Source organism: Dermacentor silvarum, chromosome 2, assembly GCF_013339745.2.
Source record: "Dermacentor silvarum isolate Dsil-2018 chromosome 2, BIME_Dsil_1.4, whole genome shotgun sequence".
Lineage (NCBI taxonomy): Eukaryota > Metazoa > Arthropoda > Arachnida > Ixodida > Ixodidae > Dermacentor > Dermacentor silvarum.
The window spans coordinates 83,456,975-83,470,474 of record NC_051155.1 but is presented as its reverse complement, the minus strand read 5'-3'; the positions used below and the strand labels follow the sequence as shown (position 1 = coordinate 83,470,474).

The 13,500-nt window shown below is 46.5% G+C and overlaps 1 protein-coding gene across 1 annotated transcript in view; it reads left to right on the top strand.

The window, feature by feature from the left end:
• The window catches only part of LOC125943472 (uncharacterized), a 77,218-nt gene extending 70,178 nt beyond the window's left edge, over positions 1–7,040 (top strand). Inside the window, exon 8 of the mRNA XM_049662805.1 lies at positions 6,733–7,040. Coding sequence (XP_049518762.1) covers positions 6,733–7,040 — 308 coding nt within the window. The remainder of the gene's footprint in view (positions 1–6,732) is intronic.
• The last annotated feature ends 6,460 nt before the right edge of the window (positions 7,041–13,500 follow it).

The window sequence follows — 13,500 nt, the reverse complement described above, 5'->3', positions numbered from 1 at the left end:
ACTGTTCAGTCTGTGGTGTCACATAGACTATAGACCATGTGTTCGTCGTGTGCCCTGAGTATGCGTGTGAAATACTGACACTGTCAGCCACCTTGAGGCATCTACACAATAGACCACTGTCGGAGGACCTCTTGCCAGGCGCATGGCCACAGAGTTGGCAGACGATAGAGGCAATGCGAGCTTTTTCACGTTTCTTAGGCGACACGGGCCTGGACTCACGGTTGTGATAATATTTATGCAATGTGTCCTTTCACCTAGTTCCTCCCATTATCTTCCCCCATTGTGACCCTCTTTCTTCCCCTCTTCCCCTTCCCTTACGTAGAGTAGCAGGCCAGATGCTCCATTTTCCGGCCGACCTCTCTACATTTTCAAATCATTAAACTACTTCTGTCAGCGGTGGCTGCACGCAACTGCTCGTTTCCAACGCTAAGGCCACGCCCCTCGTCTTACGTCGTGGCGAGTGCCTTGGATGTCTTCAGTCTGCCGACTCAGTAACCATCTCTTGACAACACTCAGTAACGCACCTCTTGACAACACCTGTTCAGACGTGAACTCGTTGACTTATAGCTTGCCTTGTTCCCAGCCTACGCAAGACGTTTTCCATAGTTCAGTAGATGCGCTCTTGAGCCCTACACAGCGTTCGCAGCTTCTCAGCCTTCTACGGAAATACCAATCTACGTTCGACTGTCAACACGCCCCACTAGGCCGCACCTCGACTGTACGTCACGAGATCGACACCGGCACCCACGCACCACTGCACCAGAGGCCTTATCGTGTATCACCCGCGGAGCGCCGTGTTATTGAAAACCAAGTAAGCGAAATGCTTGAGCGTGGAGTGGTTCAACCTTATATATATATATATATATATATATATATATATATATGTGTGTGTGTGTGTGTGTGCGTGTGTGTGTGTGTGTAGTGCAACTGATGGTGCTGCTCCAGACCAGCGTCAGTTGCCTTGCAATGTGGTGAATGCTGTGTTAATTATGTATCCTGGACCTTTCTCTCCCATATACCGCTAACTCGCCACTGAATTTTCGAGCGCAGCTCTTCCGCGCCAGTTCCTGCGTTGAGCGTCGGTGTCCCTCGGCGTAACCGAGCGTGCGAGCTCAGCGAATGATGAAAGAGCGCGTGCAAATTGCAGCGGGGGATAAAAGACGGACGGAGCCAAGAGAGCGCGAGAAGGTAACCAGAGGAGGAGGGTGCAGTAGAAGCATGAGGAGGGGATCGGCGTGCTGGCGGCGACCAGGTATGCGGTGAGAGGGGAAACAAAGTTGACGTTCTGATCATTATAAGACGTTATCGCTCTTTAGCGCCTTATCCATCCATGTTGAACCATTGTGAGCCGTGCTCAACCATATTCCGGCGGCGGCTACACATGGAGCGGCCGCGCGGGCCCTATCTTGAAAGCTATCTGTGATGGGTGCCGTGTGCCGATAGCTTCGTGTGCGCTGTGTTCTTGCCGCTCAGTTCACGTTGGACTGGGAGGCAGCAAGAAGGTGAATTCGGTCACTGCTGAGGGCCCTATCTTGAAAGCGATGGTCTTACGTGGTGGTCGGACGGACCTGTTTCCGCGTTGAGTAGGCAAAGAAATGCTTACGCATTTAAGAACTGTTGCGCATAATTGCTGGAAAAAACGCCGACATATTTGTTGTGTCTGAACGCAGCCACTGCAAAATAAATAGCCTCCACAGTGTTTCAAGTGCTGTATGAAACGGAGTTCCCCCAGAATTCAATTTTGCGATTGCAGATTGCTTAATGTGCATGAACCATATGCGTTCTGATAAATTTATGCGCTTCAAATCGGTAACTTTCTTTGTCTACTTAACGCACTTCACATGGTTGGACGGACGACGTTCTGCACGATAATATAGAGAGGGTGTCAAATGTACAAGCACTATAATAGCGTAAAAGGGAGCCCATGTGTGCGGGAGAACAAACAGGTTAGCCTAGTTGGTTGGCGAAAACAACATAAGACGCGCGAGGCGTGATGTCACCAAGACCACGGTAAGGCTCACGTACCATCGGCGTGCGCTTGGTGTGGTTCATTGGATATTGCGCATGTAGTAGTTTAGTGCCATATTTTAAATGCGTAACCATTTCTATGCCTACCCAATGAGGAAACCCATCTGTCCGGCCGTCTACCACGTAAGACCAATCGCTATAACGAAATTAATGCATAAAACAAATAAATTCGAAAGGATAAGATTGGCAGTGGTGAGTTTCGAACTTACGCACCCACGCTCAGAAGCCGAGTGTCTTACCCACTGGGCTTAACACCCACGTTTGCAGCAGGTGAATATATCTGAACTAGAGCACTGCACGGGCCGATTTTTTCAGACCGGGCCCGGCCCGGGCCCGTTTTTACGTTGGGCTGCCCGCCCGAGCCCGACCAAAAGTTTTATGGCAGAACCCGGGCCCGGCCCTTGCCCGGGAAATAATCTACGTTACCCGCCCGGCCCGACCCGCCACCTCTTACCTTAGGCCCGAGCCCGGCCCGAGCCCGGCTCGACACCGGCTCGACACCGGCCCAAGACTGAAAAAGACATGTTTTTCAGAGTCGACACGCGCGAGGATAACTTGTTGCACGTTACATCGCACCACCAGAAAGTCCGAGCCCGGCCCGTGCCCGCGTCGAAAAACCCGAGCCCAGCCCGGGCCCGCGTCAAAAAACCCGAGCCCGTGAAAAACTGCCCTACCCGGCCCGGCCCGTGGGCCCGGCCGGGTTCGATTCCCACCGCCGCCGGGCACCCACTGGTTCAAATGGGTACAAGTGTGCCCTTGCCTGGCGTTCGGCTTCCTTCAGGGGTGATACGCTTGAGGAAGGAGCCTGCGCCCTGAATTCCCGTCGAAACCAACGTGAGCACGGAAAAAGTGATGTCTTGACCGCTCCCATGGCGGTCATTTCGCATGTGGCGCCCCAAGCACCTATTGAGGTGGGGGCACCTACGGGTTGAGGTCAAACACCCCTTTCGAAGCGTTGAGGTCCCATAATGGCCGAGCACCAGGCCGAGAGTGCGCTTGTACCTATTTTACCGGTAGGTACCCGGCGGCAGCACTTGCCTCCCACAGCCGCGGCGGATGCTCGTCTACAAGACCGTCTGTGGTTGGACAAGAGGCGCCCAGAGACAAGAACTGAAATCTCTATTGGGCCCTCTTTCGAGATGTGGACCCCCACGACAGCTGAGCACCAGGCCATGGGACATCTCTACCCATTGGAAAAACCGATGGGTTCCCGGCGGCACCGGGATTTGAACTCGGTACTTCCCGCATACGAGGCGGATGCTCTACCGCTAGGCCATCGCTGCGGTTCCGGGCCGAGCCCGAGCCCGTCCAGTGCTCTAATCTGAACAAATTGTAATGTGTTGTACCGATGATACAAAACAAATATCAAAGCAGAACAGTTTTTACGTAGGCTTTGCTCAAAGATGTCGTGATGGTGAAATAAAAGCCATTTCTTGGATCACATGTAGAGCTCGGGTATTTTAGAGATCAGGAAAATTCCTATATGATCCATTCCCATTTTCCTCTTCAATAAAGTATTCGTTCGTTCGTTCATTCGTTCATACATTCATTTATTCATTCATTCTTATTTTGCGAAAATTTAACGCCAAACCCACCATATTCTCGATGCATGTAGGTGGCCGCGGTGCACCTAAAGCCTGTTCTTTGGGGCGTTCCTTCACCTTCGGAAATCCGCTCGACCCCTGAGGACTCATGTGCTTCACGTCACGCAACGCGCACAGATATGCAGTCAATGAGTTGACAAGGATGATAAGGATTGATGAGGGGTTATATGAGTCTCATCACGGTTGATAACAGTTTGACGCGCATGGATAAGGTTCTGAGGAGCAATAAGGGCTTATAATTATCGGATCAATTCTTATAAGGTTGATAAGGACCTATAAGTGTTGATAAGGGTCGGATTGAGTCGAAAAAGGTTGATAAGTACCGATAAAAGTTGATAAGTCTCGAATCAATCAATCAATTAGTCATAGGATTTTATTTCGAACATAATAGATGATCAAACATAACGAACAAACATGTTCAAACTAGTACAGAAAAATTGACAAAAAAGCTGATAAACACATGTCCGATAAGGTTGATAAGGACAGATAAGGGTTGTTAAGGCTCGGATCGAATCCGATTAGGCATACAACTGATAAGGGTTGCTAAGGGTTGCATCGTGTCCAGTAACGTTGATAACAACCGATAAGGATTGATAAGGGTTTATACTGGTCGTGTAAAGTTTCATAACATTGATGATGACACCGGGCCGCGTGGAGATCAACAAGTGGTACAATGCTTACGCATATTGTAGCAAAATGAACAGCTGCGCTAGTTGCTATACTTGCATCTTGACTACTGTGTTAGCGCACGAAAGACGAAAACGAAGAGAGAAGACGACAAGACAAGGCGCTTTCTCTTTCCGCATACTTAGACAACTCTCAGATGAGGATGTGCATGAATTTCGTCATCGTATTCTTACTTCGATCAAGTTATCGCTCTGGGTATAAACATAATAAAGCTGTCGCGTTGAGCTGCTGTTCACTAGGTCACGGGGATCGACCGCATTTTGATGGGGGTGAAATGCAAAAACGCCCGTATGCTGTGCATTGGATGCACGTTACAGAACTCCAGAAAGACAGACAACGAACTTTATTTGATCCTGAGGAGCTACTGTCACCCTAACGGGAGGCCGTTGTAACCGCTGGCCGCGCCCACGTAGAGGACAGAACGCCGTGACGCTCCGCCCTTTCCTGGGCCGTCTGGATAGCCTGGACTTGCTTTGGAGTACCGTGCTTCTGATGGCCTCCTCCCGTTCGGCTTCGCTGGAGAGTAGGTCGTTAGGTAATGCGGGACGTCGCCAGACCATGTGAGCCATAGAGCAAAAGGTTTCATTACAGTCGGGACAACCATGGTCCACGTCTGAGTATATCCTACTAAGGAAGCCCCGCGACGCGAAAGATCACGTCTGCAACATTTTAAGAGTAGCTGACTGACCTCTGCTGAGCTTCGGGTGAGGAAGAGGATAAACTCTCCTGCAAAGTTGGTAATGTTTAGTAATTTCATTAAATCTGAGAAGTGGAGCGTTCTGCTGAGTCCCTTCCTGCCCCTTCGGAGCCTCCAGACCGTCGTGGCCGTGAGTTCTCGCGCACGGTCGTGGGCCACCTCGTTGAGGTTTGGGACGCCCTCGAGAACGATCGTCCCCATGTGTGCGGGGAACCACGTAATATAATGAGAACCGGGGCAAGCCCTCTTCTCTAGAATAGAGGCCGCCTCTCGTGCGAGGTTACCCGATTCGAATGCTCTGGTTGCGTCTCTCGAGTCGGTGTAAATGTAGAAATGCTCTGGGTCCCACAAGGCCAGCGCAACTGCGATTTGCTCTGCTATAACTGGGGTGGCCGCCCTTACCGAGGCGGATGAGCGAAGCACTCCCCGCCCGTATATAACCGACAACGCGAACATTCTCCTGTTGCATATTGCGCCGCATCGACAAAGAGCAAAGAGTCTATGTTATCCCTAACTCTCTTCAAGATGGCTCGTGCACGGGCTTTGCGTCTACTCTCGTTATGATGTGGATGTACATTTCGCTGGAAGGGCCCCGCCATGTAGGTCTCTCTCGTTTCCCGTGTCAGTGTTATCCGCCGTTCCTCCATTATCCTAGGAGCAATGCCAATCTCGTTGAGTATTCGCCTGCCAGCCTTGGTCGACGACAGCCTGACCACCTGGCAGTGACCTGCGCCTCTATGATCTCGTCTATGTTATTGTGCATTCCGAGTTGACTCTAGCGTGTCGGAGCTCGTGGCAATCGGCAACCTAGCACTTTCTTGAATGCTCTTGCGCATGAGGTTATTTAACTTGGTCTTTTCCGTTTGGTCCATTACTAGAGCTTACGCCACATGGTTAATATGGCTCATCAGAAACGCAATGGTAAATCCCAAGGAGGTTGTCCTCACCTAACCCCTTCTTTCGGTTGGACACCCTAGCGATTAACCTCAACATGTTCTCCGTCTTGGCTTTAACGTGGGTATTCTTCTGGTATTACAGCCCCTCGCATCTATGAGCAGGCCTATAATTTGAATAAGTCGACTCTAGGAATTTTCTGCCATTATTCGCGTATAATGCCACGGGTAGCTGGTCCAAGCGGTGTCAGAGAAACTCCAGGTGGTCATAATTTTTCCAGAGTCTCCCACGAGACGTTTCTAATAATCAGACCGAGGTTCCGGCAAGTGGAACCTAAAAAATAAGAACTATTGGATGTTCTCACCGATTCTTTACTAAAAGAGTCTTGGCTAACCAATTTAAAAGCATCAGTTTCGCCGTCAATCGCGGAACGGCAGAGAGATACGCGGCAGTGTCATAACTGGCGTCGACATTCATCTGCGATGGTTCCTGCCACAAGTTCTTGTGTTATTCATACGGAAATTAATATGACATAAACACCCTGTCAATTTCGCATTATTCCTGTACGAATAATGCTGAAAACGTGATGTTCCTTACCTAGGGTTTTAGAATGAAGTAGTTACCTTAAAGAATATAGCGCATTAAGTTAAATAAAAAAACCTAATCATTAGCTGTCGTACACTCGCTGATGTTCGCCGACACAAATATGACGTCGCAAAATAGAAAATGTGACCGCTTTAATTATCTCTAATGGCATGATTTCATGAATCCCATAAAGTATCTTCGCAGAAGTACGGCAGTGCATTTTTATATTTCTTCCAGGCAGTGACTATGTACGCCTTTCCTTCAAAACTGAGGGAATACTGAACGCCATGAAAGCTTCTGAAGACTTGGCAATCACGCTGAAAAAGTGCCTGAGAAAGCTATTGGTCATCGGGACATCCACACCTTCAGCGCTGGCCGAAGAGCTCGTCAACACCTTCAAACTAGACGAGCTTCGCAGTGGTTACGGCCTGACTAAGGCTGGAGGGTTTCTCGCAGTTCCACCTAGCGGAGAGGTGTCCGGTACGAACCAGGGCTTCCCTGTTCCTTCAACTAAGATGAAGGTATATAACCTGTGCCCAACGTAGGTTTCCAATCTTCTTTTTGTGGTTACTTTTGTTCGATGCACAGCACTGGAATATTTGACCTAGGATCAGAGCCTCTATGCACCATATGTGTTACGAAAAGGCGGCTGAGAACTCTTACATTAGTGAAAATCTAAATCTTACAGCTGATACAGCATATACAGAGTACTGTGTATTACAAAGCAGAACGGAGATAAAAAAAGTGTCGCAGTTTCACCTGAAAGGCGAAGCATCAATTGCGATAGCAAATTTGTAGAGAGCTATACGGAGTAATGATATTAGCTTTATCAGCTGTATAAACTTGGACATGCAGCAGCACCGGCAACACGCAGAACTTTTCGACGCCGTCGGCGTTTTGTCCGTGTTCGCTCAAAATGGGTGCGGCGTTGGTGACTGTTGCCGGAGCCTCTGATATAAATAGGCACTTGGTGCCGCAGCTAAACGTCGCCTCCCCCCCCTCCCCCACGGCCTCTCGCGCGTCGGAAGAAGGCGCGTTTGCTCTACATATATGGTGATTGTAAAGGAGGAAAGAGACGCCTACTTCTGCAGCCCTTAAGGGAGCACGGCGCAGAACGCGCGTTTGTTCTCCGCCGTGCGTTCATTCCCCGTAAAAGCGCGCGCCCCTCGCGCTCTTTCACTCGCACATACAGCGTTCGGCGCGCGGCGTCGATTTCATCTCCATTGACGTCATACGGAACCTCACGGCGACGGCGACGGCGACGCCGATGGCAGAAATCTGCTTTTGAGTGTCCATATAATTGCTATCGCAATAAAAATTGGCAGGATACCGACGAGGGCCCGCCTCCTTTTTTTATCTCTATAATGTCGTTTCATTGCATTGAATGAATGAATCAATGAGTATATCAGGACATAAAACATGCATATCTTCCGTTCGCCGAAAAGTACACCTCTAAATATCTCTATAAAATACACACCACTTAATGAGATAGTATGCGATATTCAATAAACGTTTTTGAAATTCTTATTTAGTTATTTTTGAATAATTGGCATGTACCCGATTCTTGCACAACTGCCCAGAATGGGTATGCAGCACCGTGGAGGAATGGGTGTAGAAGCGTTAAATATATTTACATTCGTGTCGTACTTATTTCTGTGTAGACCTCTCCTCACCGTATTTCACTCGTTAAACATCATACACAGCCTACGTTTTTATGACATAGTTTCGCCGTGGTATCACACTGTGCATCCTCAACTAAACAATACAATGCAAATTAATATTTGTGATATGTGCGGTGCATAACATTGCATGAGATGAAAATAAACAAAATTATAATAATAGCACATAATAATAATAATAATAATATATTATTATTATTATATTATTATATTATTATTATTATTATTATTATTATTGTTATTGTTATTATTATTATTATTTCGCCTTAAGATGTACAGATTATTTTGGTGGGTGGGTGCAAGTCAAGGGGAGACTTGTCGGACCGTACGCGGCAGCCAGCAGTAAAAAAAAGGAGCATATGCAGTTTCTAAAACAAAAACCCTAAGCAACAAGAAGTACAGAGGGTAAAAGAAAAAGTGATTGCATGAAAGCGTATGCTACATCATCATCACCATCAGCGTATACTTATGTCCACTTCAGGACGAAGGCCTCTCCCTGTGATCTCCAATTACCTCTGTTTTGCGTTAGCTGATTCCAACTTGCGCCTGCAAATTTCCTAACTTTATCAGCCCACCTAGTTTTCTGCGGTCCTCGACTTCCTTCTCTTGGTATCCAATCTGTAACTCTAATGGTCCACCGGTTATCCATTCTACGCATTACATGGCGTGCCACGCTCCATTTTTCCCGCTTTATGACAACTAGAATATCGGCTATTCCCGTACGTTTTCTGATCCACAACGCTCTCTTCCCGACTCTTCACGTTAGGCCTAACATTTTTCGTTCCATAGCTCTTTGTGCGGTCCTTAACTTGTTGTCGAGATTCTTTGTTAACCTCCAAGTTTTTGGGGCGAAGCACCTTAGGGCCGAGCCTTGTCCCTCGTAGTCCGTAGCTCCGGAAGCGGAACCGGAAGCCGGCTTCCGCTTCCGCTTCTGGTTCAACTTCCGGTTCCGGAAGCCAGCTGCCGGCTTCCGGAGAACGCCTCCGGCGTTCTGCCCGAATTATCCCCGGTGCTTCGCCCACTCATAATCATTCATTGGTGGATATGCGGTGTTTCTCTTTCTCTCTCTGTTCCCGACGCGCACTCTCTCTGTCTCTCTCTCTCTCGTCCGTAGCTAGGGGCTCTGCGGTGCACAAGGGCGTTCGTTCCCAACGCGCGCTCGCTTTCTCTCTCGTCCGTAGCTCTGGTTTACACGAATTATCCCCGGTGCTTCGCCCACTCATAATCATTCATTGGTGGAAATGCGGTGTTTCTCTTTCTCTCTCGTTCCCGACGCGCACTCTCTCTGTCTCTCTCTCTCTCATCCGTAGCTAGGGGCGCTGCGGTGCACAAGAGCGTTCGTTCCCAACGCGCGCTCGCTTTCTCTCTCGTCCGTAGCTCTGGTTTACACGAATGATCCTCCGGTGCTTCGCCCACTCATCATCATCACGTCGTGGATATGCGGTGATTTTTTCCCTATATGTTAGCACCGGTAGAATGCAATTATTGTACGCTTTTCTTTTCAACGACAATGATAAGTTCCCAGTTAGGACTTGGCAATGTCTGCCGTATGCACTCCAACCCAATTTTATTCTTCTGTAAATTTCTTTCTGATGATCAGGGTTGCCTGTGAGTAATTGACATTGATAAACGTACTCCTTTACAGACTCTAGAGGCTGACTGGCGATCGTGAATTCGTGTTCTATTGCCAGGCTATTGAACATTATTTTTGTCTTCTGCATATTCATATTCAACCCCTCTTACACTGTCTTGGTTAAAGTGCTCATACTACACAGATAAACTAGTAGATAGTGTGACTACGCAGGTAAACGTTAACAGGTTGTATGGGCACTTCGGAAAAGTTTACATGAAAGTACTGAACCAATTCACGGTTTGAAGACAGAGAAAATAGGAAATCAGGCAGCGAGGTAAAAATTCTTGGTATATATTAAGTCATTGTAAAATTGTCTACCTCGTATAACATCTCGCAACAGAAAAGCGGCGATTCAACCGAGACATTTTAGCAGGCACATGCTGAATTGAAAAGGCGCTATCCCAGTAATGATTACGTACAGCGTTATGCAAAAAGGGAGCAGCAAATGACGGCAGGTCTGTGCTAGAAAACAGGTTTGAACTCTGGGAAAGGTGAACACTGTATGCGTCACGTCGAAGTATAGCCTTCAAGAGGCAGTTAATTTTATTGCGCCAGGATAGAGAACAATTATACAAGAAAGTGATGCCACATCTGAGTGTGCTATAAATGAGCGCATTCGCAATAAGTTCACGGATAGGATATGAGATTAAAAAACTCAAGTTACATAAACGCATGACGTATACCATGGAGCTTGTAGCATATAAAGGAAATATGGCTATTCCAGGTCATATCTTGCTCAAAGGTAAGACCTAAGTACTTAATAGTTCTTGAGTAAGCTAGTTTGCTACAACAACAATTACTGCATTACGAATTGTGCAGAATACAAGATGTGGTATCGTCAACCTTTTTATGCGGATTTCGAAAACAAACTAGTTTTGTTTTTGATTTCTTAATCGATATTGGGGTGTTGTGAAACCAATCCATAACTCATACAGAATCAGTTTGAAGCGTTCCAATTGCATTCTTATGTACAGAGTCAGTAGCAAGAATAACGGTATCATCCGCGTATTGAAATGTATAGCACCTATTTATTACAGAGCTCAACTCAATAATATATAGAATACATTAATGTCATGTACTGATGCGTCATGTACTGATGCAAATAAACATCATTGTCATTGTCAAATAAAAGAGGGGAGAGTACCGAGCCTTGCGAAACTCCAGACTTCAAGTTACGCTGTTGCTAGAGTAATTCTTGGCGGAAACAATTTGAGTACGATTAGAAAGAAATGAAATAGTGTCAAAAAGCGACCACGAAATCCTAACAGTGCTAATTTTTTCAGCAGTAACTGATGGCATGCACAGTCAAAAGCCTTGATTGCGTCCAGGAGAAGAAACGTTCCAACTCATTACTTTCTAAGGCTGTGTAAATAATCTCACAGAAGCCTTTCAACAGCGTTGTGGTACTCCTTCGGGAGCTATAACCATATTGCGCTTTATATAACATATTGCTCATGTCAAGGAAACTTTTCATAACCAATAGTATGTGTTTTCTAAAATACGGCTAATTGCCGGCAAAATAAAATTGGTCTGTAGTTCTCGATATTTTTTAAACAGCCACCTTTGTGCAGTGGTTTAACTATGGCTGCCTTAAGGTTATCAGGCATGATGCCGTGGTCAATGAGACTATTAAGCAGTTATATAAGAACATCTTTCCGCGCAAGAAAATTCCGTTGGATGCCTTGCATATGTAGTTGTCTATGCCGGGTGTCTTATTTGTTGGGCTTAAAACTTAATAAAATACGATAAAGGTCTTCAGCAGTGATCATAGGCAAGAATGCTGATTGGAAGCTACTGTTGATGCAATCAAGAGCGCCTGGTTTAAAGGGCTGAGTGAGTAGCGAGGTTTTCGAAAAGGGTGCATTGAAATTGTGCACCGCAGTTTTTAGATCTCCAAAATTTTGATGGAGTATTTCTCCTACTGTCATATTAGAATTTCACCCTAAGAAAACATTCATTGAAGACCAAGTTTTCCTGGGACATTGCTTGTTCTCATAAAAGATTTGTTGCAGTAATGACGCTTCGCCGACCGCATCATTGTCATTATCTTGTTCCACATAGTTCTGTAAGCGTATTCGAGGCATGTATTATTGGGAAATCGCTAACAACGTGACCAAAGGGCATCCTCTTTAATGGCCTGAAGAATTTCAGTCGATAACCACTTATTTCCTGGTCTGCGTAGTTTTACATTACAGTTGACAAGAACTTTATTGAAAGGTCCTGAGGAAAAAGACTGGGGGAACCGAAGGCTCCCCATCATATTGATGGCTCCACCCATGACGCAACCGGGAGGTGGTGGCTCTCGGCGACGCCGCGGGCCCTCTGGACGGCCTGTCGCTGATGCGTAAAGTCCGTGCTTTGCAGTAGGTCGTCCCACTTGGACTTTAGAAGATCAGAGCCCGCGTTTAATGGGCAAAGCCAGAGCATGTGATCAAAAGAGCAGTAATCGTGCCCACATTGAACGCGATTGCGGGAAGTTGGAATCTATCTGATTGAGCGCTCTTCAGTTACGATCTCGTCTGCAAGAGCCTAAACGTGACCGACGGAGCCCTCTTTAATTTTGGGTCAGGGGGAGGGAATTTCCTCCTGCTAAGTCTGTAGTTTTACAATTATTGTTTTTGAGCGGCTGTTTTCAACCTCTTGAATACTTCAACAAATGTATCGTAAACATTAGTTGTCGGCCATCAGCAAGAAAACTGTCCCAGTCATATCTGACCTCAAGGCCATCAAATTTCGGGATATCTAGAACGACTAACTTTTGATATATTGACGGAAATGTGCGATGGCCAGGAAAAAATATGACAACATATTAAGTAGTGGTCCGAAGCTTTTCTTGATGACAGCTGAAAGGATTTGCGCGCGTGGCAATCTAACATTGACATGATCGATACACGACGCTAGTAGATTATCAGCAAAATGTTCTTTGCACGTAAAGGCATGTACTGTGCGTTGAATACTCTAGCTTGACATGATATTAAGGTATTCAGTTACAGCGGGGCGCATTAGAGATAAAGTATATCAGCTAAAATATCCACTTAAAACCAGACGCACGGATTGCAGAGTACGCAATGAGGAGTCAAGTTCTTTTAAAAATAGATATGCATTTTCATAGGGGGGCCTATATACATTCAGCAAAACTACGTCCGTATCAGGTTAACACAGCTTCAAGGCTTCAAGGTGAGGCGAACCTAAAATTCAAGGTTCACACTGCCCAGTCTTTACGCACGTGGACTGTAATTCCGGCACCCCTACATGCGTTGCGCGAAATTGCAAATGAGTTAAAATTATGCATTCTAAAAAGCAATACAATTTCCGCTGGAGCGTTAGTTTCCGTGAGTACAAATACGTTATTAGTGATGTTAGTGTGCTATAGATAACTGTTACGCACTCATTCCAATTTTCGGATGCTTCGTACATTCATTCGCAAAATGCTCAGCAGACGCATCACTACCATAAGGGCACAGACCAAAAACTGGGCAGAACTGATGCACTCATAAAAAGATGAAACCATATTAAGACAAGCTTGTTCAAGTCAGCGTGACTGCTTATGCGGACAAGTGAAGACCCCTCGGATTTCCTAGCAAAAATATTTCCTTGTTTTACCCATATGAACTTTGGCATTTCTCTCCCTTTCTGATGGGCAGCCCAAAATAACTTCTTATTGGGGCTAGTTAGATAATCATTTAGGAAACT